Source organism: Saccopteryx bilineata, chromosome 4 (genome assembly GCF_036850765.1).
Source record: "Saccopteryx bilineata isolate mSacBil1 chromosome 4, mSacBil1_pri_phased_curated, whole genome shotgun sequence".
NCBI classification, from domain to species: Eukaryota; Metazoa; Chordata; class Mammalia; order Chiroptera; family Emballonuridae; genus Saccopteryx; species Saccopteryx bilineata.
This window is the reverse complement of record NC_089493.1, coordinates 175,207,798-175,225,781: the sequence shown is the minus strand read 5'-3', so window position 1 is coordinate 175,225,781 and position 17,984 is coordinate 175,207,798. Positions and strand designations below refer to the sequence as shown.

At 54.7% G+C, this 17,984-nt stretch overlaps 1 protein-coding gene across 4 annotated transcripts in view; it reads left to right on the top strand.

Moving 5' to 3' along the window:
• The window catches only part of CAMK2A (calcium/calmodulin dependent protein kinase II alpha), a 63,724-nt gene that overhangs the window by 32,998 nt on the left and 12,742 nt on the right, over positions 1-17,984 (top strand). For 2 of the 4 annotated variants that reach the window (XM_066272998.1, XM_066272999.1), the window contains exons 8-15: positions 107-190; positions 326-420; positions 1,488-1,610; positions 1,978-2,061; positions 3,804-3,846; positions 6,368-6,408; positions 11,148-11,180; positions 12,140-12,188. In XM_066272998.1, the coding sequence (XP_066129095.1) occupies positions 107-190; positions 326-420; positions 1,488-1,610; positions 1,978-2,061; positions 3,804-3,846; positions 6,368-6,408; positions 11,148-11,180; positions 12,140-12,188 (552 nt within the window). The remainder of the gene's footprint in view (positions 1-106; positions 191-325; positions 421-1,487; positions 1,611-1,977; positions 2,062-3,803; positions 3,847-6,367; positions 6,409-11,147; positions 11,181-12,139; positions 12,189-17,984) is intronic. The other 2 variants (XM_066273000.1, XM_066273001.1) reach the window with 1 other exon arrangement.

The window sequence follows — 17,984 nt, the reverse complement described above, 5'->3', positions numbered from 1 at the left end:
CATCCGCAGGGCAACCCTCATCCCTCTTCCAGGAGGACCTTGCTCTGGTTTACTTATGTGCCACCCTCTGTGGGTGTGTCTGCCTGTCTGTGTGTCTGGAGAGCAGGGTTCGCAGGGACACCTGGATACCTCTCCCCAGAAGTGCTGCGGAAGGACCCGTATGGGAAGCCTGTGGACCTGTGGGCTTGCGGTGAGTCCTTCCAAAGGCCCCTCCATCCCCCCGGCCACCGCAACGTCTGGTGCCCTCTGTCTTCTTTCCCATCATTCCCCTCCTGCATGGCTCCTCCTCACAAGGGGTTGAAGTTCCTCCTCATGCTCTCCCCAGGGGTCATCCTGTACATCCTGCTAGTTGGGTATCCCCCGTTCTGGGACGAGGACCAGCACCGCTTGTACCAGCAGATCAAAGCCGGCGCCTATGATGTGAGTGTCGCTCTTCTCTCCAGCCTCCCTGCCATCCCCTGGGCCCCTTCCAGTGAAAGCCAATGCCCAGTGAGGTCAGGACCTGAGAATGCCCCCCTGCTGCCCTCCCAGCATATCTAGGTCTCCTTGCCCCTCTCTAGTTGTGGGGCAGGGGAGTGAACGGCAGGTGGAGCTTGACAACTGACTGGGGCCAGGAGATGAGCTGGCTGTGCCTAATGATCGGGGCCTTTAAGTGATGGAGCTTAGCCCACGGGGCCCCAGAGGGCAGAAGCAGCAGCAGAGCGGGGCAACAGGTGGTGGGGCAGGTTGCAGGAGCCAGGTTCTCTCTCTCTCTCTCTCTCTCTCTCTTTGGATGTAGGTCCATATATAGATAGATAGATTCTATCTCTCCATCTATCTATACATATACACACAAATAATAATAGCTAACACTCATATAGCAGTCTTCTAAATGCTTTCTATGTATTATTACAGTTAACCCTCACACCAGTCTGTGACATAGGTACTGTTGTTATCCCTGTTTTACAGGTGAGTCACAGAGAGATTAAATAACTGCCCAGATCGCATAGCTAAGAAATGGTGGAGCTGGGATTTGAACTCAGGCTGTCTGACCCTAGTGTCTGTGTTTCTAACTTCTCTAAGCTATACTGCTTTTCTACACAGCTGATTTCTATAAAGCGATGTGCCATGTGCTTTATAGCATATTTAATCCTCACAACACCTCTAGTGACAGCATGAGGGGTCACGTGGCTCACCCAAGTTCACACAGCCCAGGAGGCAGACTCGAACCCAGGCTTGCGATCCCGACGTCCAGGCTACCACCACAGGCTTGCTGCTCTCCTGATGAGGTGCAGCCGCAGAATAGCAGAGGGAGGCCTCCTTCCCCTCTGGCCACTGTTCTGATTTGTCCTGGGGTCAGGGGACCCTGTCCCACATCTTCCCGGTTGTGAATGCGCGAGTGGACGGGCACTAGGACCCCTGCCTGCTCCCCTGCCAGTCAGGGGCTGGGGGATCGCAGGGGTGGCCTGGGGTAGGCTGGGCAAACCTGGCCCCTCTGCCCCTTTCAGTTCCCGTCACCAGAGTGGGACACCGTGACCCCGGAAGCCAAGGATCTGATCAATAAGATGCTGACCATCAACCCGTCCAAACGCATCACGGCTGCCGAGGCCCTCAAGCATCCTTGGATCTCGGTGAGACTTCCTCAGCAAGACCCTTCCCAGCAGCCCCCCCAGACCTCAGGGTTAAGGCTTCACGGAGCCCTATCCCTGTCCCTGGCTTTACAGGCCCAGCCTCGGGTCGGGGGGGCTTAATCCAAGAGATACTGACCCTGCTGTGGGTCTTAGGGGAAAACGGAAGCAGGACATTGACATCAGGACTGGGGTTCTACTGGCATTGGATGTCCGGGGCCCATAATGCTAAGCACCTGCAATGTTTAGAACATCCCCTAGAATAAAGATTATTTCCCCAAGGCACCAACCAGACCTGTAAGATGCCCTGCTGAGGGGCCTCTGGGTAGGATGGCCCTCCACTCACAGACCTCTTCCCTACTTCCTCCAGCACCGGTCCACCGTGGCCTCCTGCATGCACAGACAGGAGACCGTGGACTGCCTGAAGAAGTTCAACGCCAGGAGAAAACTGAAGGTAACAGGTCCTCATCCTCCATGTCTCCAGATGTGCGAGTAGCCTGGCCTGGGTCTCCACTGTGGCCAAGAGACCCACTCACTAGTTCTTTCCTTCATTGAGTCAATAAACATTTATCGAACACCTGCTGTCTGGGCGGGGCAGTGAGCAGTGGAGAAGAGACACGTAACTGGGACAATGTGGGGCAGTGGTGAGTGCTATGACCACAGGCCCCGAAGCTGTGAGTATTCCCAGCAGGGCCATGAACCAGGTCTGAAAGGACCAGGGAAGGATCCCAGAAGCCTCCCTGGGCAAGCAGCATTTAAGCCGAGACCCTGAAGGGTAAGCAGGCATTGGCTGTGTAGAGTCAGAGTAGGCAGATGTTCTGGACAGAGAGAAAAACCTGTGTGCAGTCTGGCATCGTGAGCTTGAGCCCTTTAGGGCAGTGGTCCCCAACCCCCGGGCCGCAGACTGGTACCGGACCATGGGCCATTTGGTACCAGTACGCAGAAAAAGAATAAACAACTTACATTATTTCCGTTTTATTTATATTTAAGTCTGAACGATGTTTTATTTTTAAAAAATGACTAGATTCCCTCTGTTACATCCGTCTAAGACTCACTCTTGACGCTTGTCTCAGTCACGTGATACACTTATCCGTCCCACCCTAAAGGCCGGTCCGTGAAAATATTTTCTGACATTAAACCAGTCTGTGGCCCAAAAAAGGTTGGGGACCACTGCTTTAGGGGACAACAGCATGACTGGGGAGAGATTCAGAGGTGACATGTGACTGGGCAGGAGGCTATGATAAGGGTGAGGCCACAGTTGCCAAGCATTGGAGAGGAATAGGTGAGAGACTTGGGTAGGGGTCGTGACCCTGAGGAAGCTACATACAGGGGGACCCAGGTGGACCCTGGGTTGCTGGCCTCTCAGCAGGCCCTGTGTGTTCTCAGGGTTATGACAACTCCTGGCCCAGACCTTTCTAGGGACCCCATCAGCAGGTAGGAAGAGCGACCAAACAGTCCCCAGCTGGTTGGAACAGAGAAGCCGTCAGCATGCTGAGTGACATACTGAGGCCCTAGCTCATTGGGAAGCCTGGCATATGGCTCAGGATGGGGACATGATGCCAGAAAGATTGAGTATCACCCCCAGCCCCTAGTGGGAGCTGTCACAGTAGAAGTCTCAAAATGTCAGAACCAGAGAGTCTTAAAATCATGGGCACTCAGAGTGTCCAAATCAGACAACGCCAGAACCAGAAAGGCCATTGTCCCCCAGCCCCCTGGTTGACAGAGAAGGTTTTTCCACATTAACCTGCTAGGGTTCCAGCCCCAGGGACCACAGAGAGATGACTAGTGCTAGAGTGGGTGCTGAGTGTCCCGGGGAGAGGGTGGACGGGGAGGGCCCAGGGGCACACGGTCTACTGTCCTCGCCCAGGCGGGAAACTTCCCTGGCCTCTAGTGCTCCCACTGACAGGTGTCCCTAAGCCCACCCACCAGCTCTGGCCAGGCCGGTAGGACCTATTAATATCTGCTCCTAGGATGCCCTTGTCCCTGGAGCGATGCCAGCTGAGGCTGATTTCCCCAAGGAGGTAGCGGTTGGTCCCTGGGCCGTAGGGTAGGGGACAGAGAGGCAGAAGTCTTTGGCTTTGTCTGAATGGAGCGTCCGCCTGTCCTCTCCTACTCACCACTCGCATCTTTGTGTTTCCTCTCCCCCCTCACCTCCGGCTTCTCTCTCCTCCCCGCTTCTCCTCTGACCTGTTACAGGGAGCTATCCTCACCACAATGCTGGCCACCAGGAACTTCTCCGGTAGGTGGTGGGACCTCAAAGTCCCAACTACGTCATTCAGGAAGTGAGGCTATTGCCATGTTGGATACCTGGGTACCAGGGCCAAGGGACCTGGGGTGAGTGGGGACTGCAGAGGACCCCATTCACTTGATGCAAACCTGCCCTCAGAAGTGGAGAAAGGCCGAAGGTCAGCAAGCCAAGGACCCACTAAGAAGGGTCAGAGGTTTAGTCTGTCTCTTCCACCTCATAGCAGTGCTGGCATTGTCAGGCTGGGCCAGCCCGAGGGGAAGGCCTCTCCTATGTTGAGGTTCAGGACAGAGCCAGGCTCAGGGAGTGGCAGCACCCCTGTCCCCTCATCATGACTGGAGCCCTGTGCTAAGCAGTACTTATACTTTCACCCTGCGGCCTTTATAACAAGGCAGTGGGGCTCACTGCCATCCCTGTTTCCTGAAAAAGGAAACAAGTTCTGGGAAGTGAATGTGCTTGGTCCCCGGTGGCATCGCTAGGGGGAGGCCAAGCTTGTTTCAGTGCACATTCGACCTACCCCGGTGCAAGCGCCCTTAGCCAGGGTGAGTCACTAGACAATCCAGGATAGGTGCCTTTGGCCTTAGCCAAAGGCAAGCTGGTGAGGGCGAGGAGCGCCCAGTGACCTGTGGCGTGTGGTCCCGAAGAGAGAAGGGGAAGGGATTAGTGTCAGGGTTTAGCAAGAAGCTCCCCTTGGCACACTGGAGAGTGCCCGGGCCAGCGCTGCCAGAGGCGTCTCTCTGGGGAGCCCAGAGCCTGACCGGGCAGCGGAGCTGATATATCAAAGCTCACCCGAAGGGCCCTCTGGCTGGGACCAGAGCCATCCCAAGAGGGCTGCTGTGGTCACGTGGCCAGCCCCACAGCAAGGGAAGGGCTCTGGGAAGCTTCGCTGAGAGGGTCCAGCTGCCCGTTTAACCAGCTGGAAGAACGAGACGCACGGTGGGAAAACCCTGGAACTTCAGACCTGGGCTTCCGCCACCGCCTGACCGTCTTCCATTCTCTCCCCAGACGAGGCTCCTGCAGCTCCTTAACTGAAACATGAGCCACCCAGACAGTCAGAGTCTTTTTTTAACAACTGAAGTGCCCCTAGAGCACTCTGATCCCCAACTTACAAAATGGTGTCCCGTGGGTCAGTTCCAATCTCTAAATGTGATTGGCGGGAGATGGAAAAACAGTGGTGCTTAAAAAAAATATTTTTTGGAGGCGTTTCCAGTACTTTAAACATCAAGAGATTTCATGGAAAGACTCGGATCTCTGCCTTCTCTTGAAAATCAGAATATGTGGCCTCCTAGGACCCACAGTCTTGCAATAGTGGGCTGGAGCTGAAAGGGGCCTTCCTGAGGCTCGAGGGGCAAGCTCCCCCCTGCCCCCGCTCCACTCTACAGCCTAGTTCAGCCCATAAAACCTGTGGAGGAAGAGCAGCCTCTCCTTTCAACTTTGGATCTGGAGGTACCCCTCCCACACCTGCTTTACAAGAGGGAGACTGTGGATGAGAGCCTGGTAGGGGTCCTTGGGAATGTGAGGGTGACTGGGAAGCTGGATGGACTATGAGCCTCATCCTCCAATCCTTCTGGGCTACAACATCCTGTATCACCCCTCGTCTCCGGCTCACTCTCTCCGGGCCACCAGAAGAAGGACGAGTGGCTACCATTTACTAAGCACCTACTTCATAGAGGTCAAGTGCTGTGCTGAGTAAGCACTTTTAGATACCCTGTCTCGTTTAACTTCAGGCATTTGCTTGAGGTTTAAGCAGCCGGATGCCAGGGCTGGGCACTCATGCCCCACTTCCTGGCTGATGCCCTCCCTCTCCACGGGCTCTGGCCAGGAGGTGAGGGGGAGGCAGAGGGGAATGACAGAGGTGGGGCCTCCCTGAGATCTGTTGCTCTGCCGTCTCCTGGCTACCAGGGACAGAGCCAAACCCAGCCTGCAGCTCTGGAGTTTGAGGGTAGGGAGGCCTCTGCCAGGATGGGTGCTCTGGCAGAGATGGGCCCCAGAAGGGGGCATCTGCTTCTTGTCACTGGCAAAACACGACTCGCAGCTGTCCAGAGTGAGTAGGCAGGGTTGACACATGACCTCTGCAGCAGCATGGGGATAAAATTAGAGTGGGCCGGGCTGGGGAGGGAGCGGCCAGCCCCGGGCCGGGCAGCCGGGCCTCCGGGTTGGCCACCACCAGCACGGGTGGTGACCGGGATCCAGAGGGAATCCCCGGCTGAAACAGTGATCCCACGGTCCTGGGACACACTGGACGCCTTCCTCAGCCTCAGCCCATGGGTCCGGGGGGTCACACTTGAGATCACCGAGCGCTGTGGGCGCCCAGGCCCACCGAGCGGGCTCTGGCAGCCCGGGCTCCGGCAGCCCCAGGCTCTGGAGGAGGGAGGAGAAGCAGGAGGAGGAGTTCTCCCCAGATCGCTGAGCCGGCTCCCCGCCCTCCGCTGCCCGTGGATGCTGCTCTTCCTGGCCCTGTGGGCCCTGGTGCCCTGCCTGGTGTTGGTAACCCTCTACTTTCTCTCCTCCATAGGAGGGAAGAGTGGAGGAAACAAGAAGAATGATGGTGTGAAGGTAAGTCCCGGGAGCCCACCAGAGGCTGCTCTGGAAGCGTTTCTGCCAAGAGGGCCCAGCTTCCAGGGCTGGGTGAGACCAGGCCTCGGTGTTCTGGGCAGACGCGGCCACTGCTGCAGCCAGCTGTCCCCAGACCCAGAGACCTGGGCTTCGGTGCCCACCCTCGCACCAGGACTGGCGGGGGGCAGGTCAGGGAGGAGGGTTGAGAGCAGGTGGGAGAGGCAGGTGGCCCTTGGGTGAGAGCAGGCAGACGGAGAGGGGCAGCTCCAAAGGAGGTTTCTGGGATTGTCCGGGGCTGGAGGACTGGTGAGCAAGAGGGCACAAGGAAGGGACAGAGATGATCGTGAGGGGTGACCTCCCCTTTCCCGAGTGTGGGCTGGCAAGAATGGGGCCCTGACCCACAGTACAGCCCATTTTAACCCGCAAAGCCTGTGGAGAATGGACAGCCACTCCCCTCTGCTTTGGGGTTCCGGAAATAGCCCCTCTCCATCAAAGCTTGCTGGTTCAGCGCCAAACATCCCCACTTCCCCCGACCCAGGCCTGCCCTCTGCCCCCAGCCCCCATGCCCAATGCCCGAGCTCCTTCCCTGCATACACACTTGACCTCTCCTCCCCTCCTCTCTCTTCTCCCTCTGTTCTCTGGGGCCTGGTCCCCACTCTCTGCAGCCCTTCTCCCTGCCACTGGCTCGCCTTGTGGGTTCTCTTCTCTTGAGATCCTGCCTTTCTTGGGCTCAGAGCCCTGCCTGGCCAGGGCCCCAGGGTTGGGCTGTGCCCAGGACGCTGGAAGGTATGAGACACTGTCCAAACACAGTCAGCCAGGTGGGCTGGTGGCTCGATGGCTTCATTTGTCGTGGCATTTACAGTCTCAGGCCCCTGGCTTTGGCCTGTCAAGGGTTACATGGGAGGGAATCCGGGCTCGCTGTCGGAGGCTAGGATTTGGGCCTCCCCTCTGCTCTGAGTCCTCTGCGGGTTTGAGTTCTCTCACAACTACAATGGGTGGGTAGAAAGAGTGTGGGCGCCATGATTTCCAGGATTTCAGCTTTAAAACTACACAAACAAACAACAACAAAAAAGGGCAACAAAACCCTGTCTAATCACTCTCCCTTCTCATCTTGTGCTCTTGAGGAATACCTAGTTATTTGATTATCAGCCAAAGTCAGTGGTCTTCAAACTGAATTTCTTGAAGCCCAAAGGTTCTGGGAGGCACCTCGGGCAGCAGATGGGGTGGGGAGGGATTAGAAGTGGGGGGCAAGCAGAGAAGATTCTGGGCTTCCCGTGCCCGCTTCAACCAGAACAGTTCCCTGTGACAGCCGGCTCGGGGTTAGGAAAGCCTGGGCCAGCTTAGCAGCTGCAGACCTTGGCTGGTTATTCGAATCCCCTGAGCCTGTGTTTCCGCATTCAAGCAGTGGGGGGTTAAAGGGGTTTCCACCTCGCAGGGCTGTTTGTGAGGATGAGCCAAGGTCATGTGTGTGGGGCTCAGCACGGTGCAGGACACGTGACACGTGCTCATGAGGTGCGGGTCAGTGTGATTATCTTTTCTGTTTTATATATTGCATTTCTGGGTCAATATTTGTCTTGAAAACAAAGTTTGCTCGAGAAAATATTTGATAATTCACAGATCTAAAGCTGGCCCAGTTTCTAAAGTTAACACACACACATCCTGAGTCCCGACATGGAATTCAGAATTGAGTTTTGGCTCACCTGCTGTTTTGGGTTACCCATGAGTCAATTTCCCCTCTCCCACTTGGAAGGGTAATGGGGAGAATGTGCAATGTGGGGGTGGCCCGGTTTGGTGCAGCTGGGGCTCTATCTGGCCCTAGTTGGTAGACACTGCGGTGCTGGGTTCCCTGGGGAAAACCATATTTGGGAGATATGGGGCAGAGGCCACAGGAGCTGGTGAGCCGGGGCCCAGGTCACTGGAGGAGAAGGGGGTGGAGGGAGGGCTGTCCCGGTCTGCTTGGCTCGTGTGTGTGGCCCTGGCAGAGGCTAACTCAGAGCCACTGGTATGAGGTCAGCGCCTCCCTCAGGCAGGGTCTTTGGACAAAGCTCTGGTCTACCTATTATCCAGGCAGGGCCAGGAGGTGGAGACTGTCCGAAGGCACAGACATGGGGACATGGCCTGGGGCTCTGGCTAGTCACTGCAGGGCTTTCTGTGGGCGCAGCTAAGACAGACCCTGAGTGACTTCTCAGGATGTCCTGGGTGTGGATGGACAGAAGCCCAGAGGCTATTGCTGGCCCGACTGTCTCTCTGTAGCACAGTCTCCTTTCCTTTCCTGGGGTGGAGGGGGAAGCCCAGCTGGAAGACAAGGGTCGTCCAGGAGCCCTGCCCGGGATTCGAGGCACAGGCCTGCCATATATTGCCCCGAGGGTCCAGTCATGTTTTCACTGTGTATGCAACTGGACCTCCAGTCAAGAAGTCAAGGGTTTGAGTCTGGGCCCCACTGTTCCTTCCCTCGGGGACCTGAGTCCATCATCTGTGCAAGGGTAGAGTGGCAGTTGTTTGTGGGGCCTGGCAGAGTCATCGTGGAGTCATTGTGTGCTTCTTTGACCGACACCGGTCCAGCCAAAGCGAGGAAATGCAGATTCTCCCTACAACACCATTGTAGAGACGAGCCACCGATTGCATCTAGGGCTGTACTGAAGAAGCAGCGATGGTCCCGACGCTGGAGGAACACTGCCCAGTGGGAATCAAAGAGACGACACAGTGCTGTGCTTCAGGGGCTTGTCATGCCTTTCAAGGCTCATTTTGACCACACTTCGTTTCTACTGTCCTTGAACCATGCTTTTCTCCATGCGATTCTAAAGAGATGTGACTCTACTCTCCAGGAAAGGCTCTTGTCAACTAAACTCGAACTTGCCGGTCAGAGTGGGTTTATTATTAGTATCTTCATCATTTGTGACTCAGGGAAATTGAGTCTTTCTATGACCAAGAAGCGATGTCCCCCCCACCCCAACCACCTCGAGGCCTTGACTGCGATGAGGCGGGGCTGACTGCTCCCACCCCTCACCCCCACTCACTGCCCCTGTTGGTGTCCCATCCGTGCCGTTGTGACTTCTCTCCCATGTCCCATCCTGTCACTGTACGTCCGAATCTGACGCAGTCTCTGCTCTGTGTTCCCTCCTCGTGTCCTGCCTGGAACCTCCTGGCTCCCTGGGGCCACTCTTCAGGTTTCTGCTGACAGTTGAGCTGAGAGGGCCTGCCCCACCCACAAACACTGTGCGTGGCTTGGCTCCATCCAGGAGTGAGGCTGAGTCTAGGAGGGAAAGAGAGGGAAGGAGAGGAGAGGAGAGGAGAGGAGAGGAGAGGAGAGGAGAGGAGAGGAGAGGAGAGGAGAGGAGAGGAGAGGAGAGGATGGGCTGACTGCAAGCTGCTGGCCTTGGAAGTCACACTGTCTGGCCTGCTGGAGCAGGTGCAGGGCTGTGACCATTTATACTGGCTGTGCCTGGTGAGCCACCCCTGCCATGGCTGTGGAAGTCCTGGATGGACAGCACAGGATTGCAGGCTCCCAGCACTCAGAAGTTCCTGGATCTAGAAATCAGAAAGCCCAGGATTAGAACTGAGGGCCCTCAGAGGCTATGCAGAGCCTCTCCCTGGCAAGCCTACCCCAAGGGCATCTCAAGTCCTGCCTCCGTTCTCGCCACAGGGCAGCAAGGAGAGCAGCCTCCTGGCCTGTCAGAGGTAAAGGCCTGGGAGGGATAAGCCTTTGAAGAGCCGTCAGGCTGCGGTTGCCGGAGGCCTGGGCACTCAGGGTTTCCCGCCTCCACTTTGCTAGCGGCCGGCTGGGAGACATCGGGCAGATCCCTGCCCATCTCTGGGGCCGCAGTTTCTCATCTGTGCAAATCAAGTGTCAATCTTGACCTGCCACCTTCTGTGAATATGAGTCTTTAAGGCTCCCGGCTCACAGCTGAAAGAGAAGATAATCTACATTTGTCCTCTGTCTCTCCTTCCCTCGGCTCTACAGCCAGTACTAGGGAAAGCTGCAAACCCTCAAAGCTAGACGAGGCTGAATGGTAGGGCCCAGAGGCTCAAATTCGGGGCTCTGCTGTGTGTCTGGCTGAGCCTCGGTTTCTCTCTCAGCATAAAGGAACTGACTATGCCAGTCACTGGGAAACTGCGAACACAAGCCGAATTTCAAAGGCACTTAGAGGCCCTGCTCCGGGATCTCTTAGCAATAGTGTTTAAAATGGAGATCCTCAAGCCCCTCCCGACACTGAGTTACCAGACTCCTCGAAGGGGCCTGGTTATGTGTGTGTTTTGACAAGTTTTCCCAGTGACTGTGACACTTGGGGTCCTTTCAGCAGAGATACATGGAGAGTCTAAGAGGAGAGATCGGGCCTCCTAGACCCGACCCAACCCAGACCCGAGTGCCCTTGGCTCTTCAAGAGCTTTGGATTCTGGAGGCCTTAGGCAACTGGCATTTGAGATCCAGGGATGAGTTTGGAGTAGAGGGAGCCCCGGTCCAAAGGAGGCTTGACCTGGAGCTTGGTGATTGGATTGTGAGACCCAGGCAGCTGTGCATGAGGCCCCAGAACTTCAGGCCGAGAGAGGACTGGCCCCGCCAGGTCAGCTGTTGCTGGTGGCCCTGACTCCTCGCCCTCATGCCATGCCGGCAAGGGACCACAGAGGATGACCTTGAGGCCCATCCTCCTTCTAAACCTCCCCTGTTGTTCGTCCCTCTGCTCCCTGCCGTTTTCACGCTGTGTCTTTTCCTGTCCCATCTCTTCTCCTTGTTTTTCCAGAAAAGAAAGTCGAGTTCCAGCGTTCAGTTAATGGTGAGTGTCTGCCGTCTCCCAAACGCCGGTAAATGCTGGGCCTCGACCCCTCGCCTCTGCCTCCCTCCTGCAGGCTGCACCGGGAACCCGGGGCGGGGAAAGGGTGCTCAGGGTGTGCTCGGTACGTGTGCCTCGTGTGACAACATGTGTGTTGTGTGTGCGTGTTGTTGGCGTGTTTCTGTTGACACCTCCCACTCCATGGCCCAGCCCAGCAGCCTGACAGTAGACCTTAGAACTCGGTCAGGCGTGAAGGTTGATCTGAGCCCCCACCCACATCCAGCCCTTGGCTTCTCGCTTCTCCCTGCCCTCTGCTCCGGAACTCATCTCAGGGTTTGGTCTGTGCCAGTTGCGGCGAGGGGTGGAGGGGCTTGGTTTGGCCGAAGTGGTGGGCGCCGTAGAGGCCCTTCTTGAACAAGGCTACACAGGGTCCGCCGGTGGCAGGGGAGCCACCAGCCCCTGCCTCTGTCTACGTTCCAATGGTGGCATGGTGGCCCATGTCTCTCTTCTTCTGACCCCACTGTGTGGTTTCTCTCCCCCTGAAAAGCCCAGCTCTCTCACACTGGGCCTCCCTCTCTCTCTCTCTTCCTCTCCTGCCAATGTGTGCATTCCTTCCCCATTCTGTGGCCACCATGTGCCTCTCTGCTCCTCCACACCCCCTCTTTGCTCCCACAAGCAGAAAAGGCCCAGGAACCCCTCCCAGTCCTTCCAGAAAGGCCAGGGTTCTCCCTGCTCCATCCCTCCACCCACGCCCCCACCACCAGCCACCTGCTTAGCGGGGCCCTGCTGCTCCTTGGGCTTGGAGGTCTGACAGGGTTTTCAGGGGAGCATCCGGACGGACGGCAGCGCCAGGGAGGCTAACAGAGACCGGGCCGCAGCGTCAGGCAGCAGGGGCAGCCCCCGCCGGCCGTGCTCCTCCTGCCGGCCAGCAGGCCTCACCGCCTCCCTGTTCTCTCTGGCAGGAATCTTCGGAGAGCACCAACACCACCATTGAGGATGAAGACACCAAAGGTAGGCGGGGCTTGCCTTTGGCATCTGGGCCCCCAACCCTCCTCAGGCCCCCTTCACTGAGAGCCCCTGGCTTGAAAGGGCTCCAGTGCCAGCCTGTGTCCTGCTCCTCTGCACAGAACCATACTTTGGTTTCTTCCAAACTGAGTATACTGTGTCCCCACGTTGGGTCCTCAGCCCACTAGTGGCACATAGTTGACTTTTCTTATTTGTAAGGGTTATTTATTTAATATATGTTAGACTGAAAAGAAGACTGGCAACCGAAAGGTTTAGAGGATCAGGTTTTATTAGAAAAAAAACTTGCCGGGCTGTCTCGAGAAATGAGAGCAGCCCCAGCTACAGTCTTAGGCCACGTTTTTTAAGGGTTAGGTTAGGGAAGTAGGAAGGGTGGTGGGGCATTTGCTGATTGGCTGCTGCTATCGCTGGGCGCAGGAGTGCTTTCCACTAATTACAGATGTTGGTGCATTTTCAGTCGTCAGCAGTTTCAAACGTCCATGTCTTCATCGGACATTCCTTTGTGGTTGGCCATCTGCCGCAAGCCCTGAAATGAAACTCGTGCCGGCAGGGTTAAAGAAATGAAACCTAAGATTCCTGACTATTTGATATATTTATATATTAAAAGGAGAGAGAATGATTCCTAGAGAGGCTCAAGGGACAGGGGACGGAGGTCATCATCTTCTGTCACTTCTTCCTGCTGAGTAGGGGCGGTGAAGGGTTCTGGCCTCTAAGGATCACTCTCAGTGGGGGGTAGAGAGGAGCAGTGATGGCTTCCTGCTGGGTAGGGGTGTGGTGTGTTGCGATAGGGGGCTGATCCGTATTCCAGACAGTGGGATCCACTTGTTTCGGGGGAAAAAGGGGGAGAGAGGGACGAGGGATTGGAGAGGGATGGGTCCGGATCACTGGCCAACAAAAGGAGAATATTGGAAGTTGGTGTTGAGGATTTTGGGAAAAGGTGAAGGGTGGAGCCAAACTTGGCAAGAATGTCTCTTCCTAGTAAGGGGGTGGGACATTGTGGTATAACCAAGAATTGGTGTGTAAATTGTGTTTTGTCTAGGATATAGGTGAGGGGAGGTGTGATTAAGGAGGTTACTCTTGCCTGAAACTCCCACTGTGGAAGTGGTAGACGGTGAAAGGGGCCAGCAAATTCAGGAAGGGTAGAGAAGGCGGCCCCGGTGTCTATGAGGAAGGAGATTACCTTACATGCTACATGAAGCTTTACCTTGGGCTCACCGTTGGTAATTCCTACGGGGGCCTGTGACCCAAGGCTTCCTCAGTCTTCCGTTGCTAGGCCAAGAAAGCCAGCCACAGGCATAGAGGGGTTATTAGCTGTGGGAGTGGTTGGCCCAATCCCTCTCTGGCGGCTGGGACAATCAACCCTCCAGTGTCCCTCTTGGTGGCAGTGAGGGCATGGACCTGGCGGTGGACGAGGATTAGGGCATTGTTTAGCCCAGTGTCCTGTCTGCTTGCATTTAAAACAGGGTCCTGGTGGCCCAGAAAATGGGAACGGCCTTTTGGGGTTTTTTGTTTTAGAACCAGCTGGTGAGTTCCCTTGCAGGGCCTTCGCGAGCATGAAATAATTATCCTGGTCCCTCTTCCGCTGGTCCTTCTCTTGTTCCTCCCTGTTGTGAAAGACCTTAAAGGCCAGGTTTAAGAGATCGCTTTGTGGAGTCTCGGGCCCATTTTCTAGCTTTTTTAGTTTTTTTCTGATGTCAGGAGCCGACTGGGAGATGAAATGTGAATGGAGGAGAATGGTCCCTGCTGGGGTGGTGGGGTCCATTCGGGAGAATTTTGCAACGCCTGTGAGAGGCGTTCCAAGAATTCTCCCGGGTTTTCTTGCGGTCTATGATTTCCTTGATTTTGTCATTGACAGCCTTGTTAGCCAATTTATTTAGGGCCTGTTGTAAATAATCTATCATCTGATCTCGGGCCGCCCGGTTCTGATGGCCTGCTTGGTAAGTCCAATTAGGGTCAGTGGTGGGGACTGCTGTAGTGCCTATTGGATTAGCATTGTTTCGAGTGTGGGCCTCATCTGCGATTTGTTGGGCAGTGGTCCAGACCCTGTCTTTGCCTGAGGGGGAGAGGGAGGAGGTGAGGATAATGTGAAGGTCTTGCCAGGTTAGCCCAGTGTCCTGTCTGCTTGCATTTAGATCATAGGACTGGGTGAGGTATTTAAATTCTTTCATATATGTATCAGGATCAGAGGAGAAGGAGCCGAGACGGTGCTCGATTTGGGATAAATCAGAGAGGGAGAAGGGGATAGCAACTCGGACAATTCCCTCGGCTCCCGCCACCTCCTGGGAGGGGTGCATATCAGGTCGGGAGGAGACAGGAGGATCCCGATGGCAGGGACGAAGATGGGGAAGAGAAGTAGGGGGAGGGGAGGAGGGGAACAGGGGTTGGTCTGCAGGTGCCGGTGGGTCGAGGGAGGAGGGAGGAGGTAGATCATGGGATGGATTATAAGGAGGAGGTAGGACAGGAGGCTCCGGGGCTCGAGGGGCTCCAGGGGTGGAGTGGTCTGCTGGGGCAAATAAATCAGGAGAGAGAGAAGGGGATAGGGGACCGGGCGTCTTGGGAAGAAGAACCTGGTAGGTGGAACAAGTAGTACAGAGCGAAGGGCGCGAGCGAAGGTAGAAGAAAGCCTGAACGTAAGGGATCTCTGAGGCCTTCCCGGTCCGGTGGCAGAAATTATCCAGGTCTCGGAGGATGTTAATGTCAAAGGTTCCGTTTTCAGGTCAATGGGAACCATTATCTAATTTATATTGGGGCCAGGCCGTATTACAAAAGAAGATTAATTTTTTTCGGTTTAAGAACAGCGAGGCCAGGTTTGACAAGATTTTTTAGGAGGCAACCTAAAGGAGTAGCTTTTGAGGGTCAAGATTGGGAAGAGCCCATGGTAGGCTGAAAATAGGAAAAGAGAAGAGCGTCCTCAAACTCTTCTCACTATTTGTTTCGTAGTAGGTAGAACAGGGGGACGCCGGTTGTCACCGGGATCCCTGGTTCCAGAGAAGAGAAGGGCAATGTGGCCAGGCGCCTGGACTTGTTAAGTAATTCATAGGGGCAAGTCACCCAGAGCAGTGTCCTCCCTAATCTCGGCCCGTGAGAATTAAGGGTTTAATTGGGAGGAATAAAGGGAGTCTACCGGATACCGGAGAAACCGAGAGATCCTTGCCTCTGGGTCGACAGGGGTTCGGGATAGTGTTGGCCCGTGGGCCAGTCAACCCACAATCACATGTCCAAGCAGAATCAGGGAGTAAGCCCGGAACGAGCTGCCGCTGTCCACCGCTTCCCTGGTTGTAAGCTTGGCCGGCAAAGGGGGATCGTCCAGGCAGCCAGTACCCTGTCCCGGGTTCCAGCACCAAATGTTAGACTGAAAAGAAGACTGGCAACTGAAAGGTTTAGAGCAGGGGTCCCCAAACTTTTTACACAGGGGGCCAGTTCACTGTGCCTCAGACCGTTGGAGGGCCGGACTATAAAAAAAACTATGAACAAATTCCTATGCACACTGCACATATCTTATTTTAAAGTAAAAAAAACAAAACGGGAACAAATACAATATTTAAAATAAAGAACAAGTAAATTTAAATCAACAAACTGACCAGTATTTCAATGGGAACTATGCTCCTCTCACTGACCACCAATGAAAGAGGTACCCTTCCAGAAGTGCGGCGGGGGCCGGATAAATGGCCTCAGGGGGCCGCATGTGGCCCGCGGGCCGTAGTTTGGGGACCCCTGGTTTAGAGGATCAGGCTTTATTAGAAAGAAAAAACCGGCCGGGCTGTCTCGAGAAATGCGAGCAGCCCTGGCTACAGTCTTAGGCCATGTTTTAAGGGTTAGCTTTGGAAGGGCGGGGCATTTGCTGATTGGCTGCCGCTATCGCTGGGCGCAGGGGTGCTTTCCACTAATTACAGATGTTTGTACGTTTTCAACCATCAGCAGTTTCAACCGTCCATGACTTCTCAGAATTGTGACATCGGACGTTTCTTTGTGGCTGGTCACCTGCCGCGAGCCCTGAAACGAAACTCGTGCTGGCAGGGTTAAAGAAATGACACCGAAGAATACGTATCAGAAAAAAAATTAATTTAACATATTCAGGTCATAAATGTATCACAGCGGTATGCATTTTCCTTTCGAAGTCAGTGTTTTTGCACTTTTCTTTTTTTAAGTGTGCTGTTTTTGAAAACAGGAAGTAATGATCGTAAGGGAGGAGAAAGCAAAAAATGTCCAGTTCCGTGGTATGGGGTGTGTGGGAAACCCTGCCTCGGAGCAGCCCAGGATGCAGGAACGACTGTGGCCCGTGGCCAGCAGTCCTCAAAAGTCCTCAGAGGGCCAGGGGAGCAAACCGCCAGACAACTGTGATCGGATAGTAAGAGAGGAAATAATGAGGATGGTGATAGGAATACTAGTGGTCTTTTATGGGATGCTGTGGGCAAGACTGGAAGTGCTTTCTGTTGACTTGGTTTTCATAACAGGTCTATGGAGTAGGTGCTGTCATTAACTTCAGTCTATAGCCCAGGACACAGAGCAGTTGAGACAATTGTCCCCAGGTCCCATAGCTTGTAAGGGTGGAGTCAGGATTTGAACCCAGGCAGTGTGGCTCCAGGGCCTGGCTTGTAACCACCAGTCTGGAGGCCTTAGTGTGTGGAAACCATGTGTAGGGCTTAGAGGAAGGATGGAGCGCTGACTTCTCGTCAGGGGACACTAAATCCTGGGGTGAGTTGGTGACGTCTGTGTTCTGTCTGCACCCAGCCCTCCTCGTCCCCCCAGGACAGGGAGACCAGCGAATGCCAGGGTTCTCACATGAGGGCATGTGTCAGAGAGGCCCGGGAGTCTTTGTCTAGAAAAACGCTATTGACCTGGAGAGATCACAGCTGTACCAGTTTAGACACTTTTCAGTAGTTTAGATAATTTATCTCTAAAAAAAATACAATGATGGAAAAAAGAGCATTTTCTTACGTAATATTTTTGCATAGTTGCAATTCAGGCTTTAAGGCAGTTTTGATACAATAAATGCCATGACTACTCTTGACTGTGCCCGGATGCTCTAGAAGCTCAGCCCCACCCTGTGAATGTCCCTCTCTGGTCAGTCCTAGCTGGGGGGATGGGCGTGGGCACCAATGTCATAGCCTGGCACTAGAGCAAATCAGTTTTCTATGATGGCAGTAGTGCCAACCTTTAAAAACACATTGTCTTGAAGAAGAGTTCCCTGTTAGGGTCAAGTTCGCATTCTAAGTCCTTCAAGATTTTCTAACCACATCCTGGCCCTGGCTCTGGCCCTGTGGATTCTAATTCTATAGTTTTGTGTTAGGCTAAGCTATGGTATTTCTTTTTTCTTTTTCTTTCTTTCTTTTTATTTTTATTCAGTGAGAGGAGGGGAGGTAGTGACAGACTCCTGCATGCGCCCTGATGGGGATCTACCCAGCAAACCCACTAGGGGGCAATAGTCTGCCCATCTGGGATGTTGCTTTGTTGCTCAGCAACCGAACTCTTCTTAGCTCCTGAGGCAGAGATCAGGGAGCCATCTCAGTGCCCAGGGCCAGCTTGCTCAAACCATTCAAGACATGGCTGTGGGAGAGGAAGAGAGAGAGTGAACAAGAGAGAGAGAAGTTAGAGCAGGAGGAGTGGAGAAACAGATGGGCACTTCTCCTGTGCGCCCTGACTGGGAGTCAAACCTGGGATATCTACATGCCAGGCCAATACTCTACTACTGAGCCAACTGGCCAGGGCTGGCATTTCTAAGATGGTCCCTTACTGAGGCTCGCTGTCCTGATGATAAGATTGGGATTTTGAGGAGATTCGTTG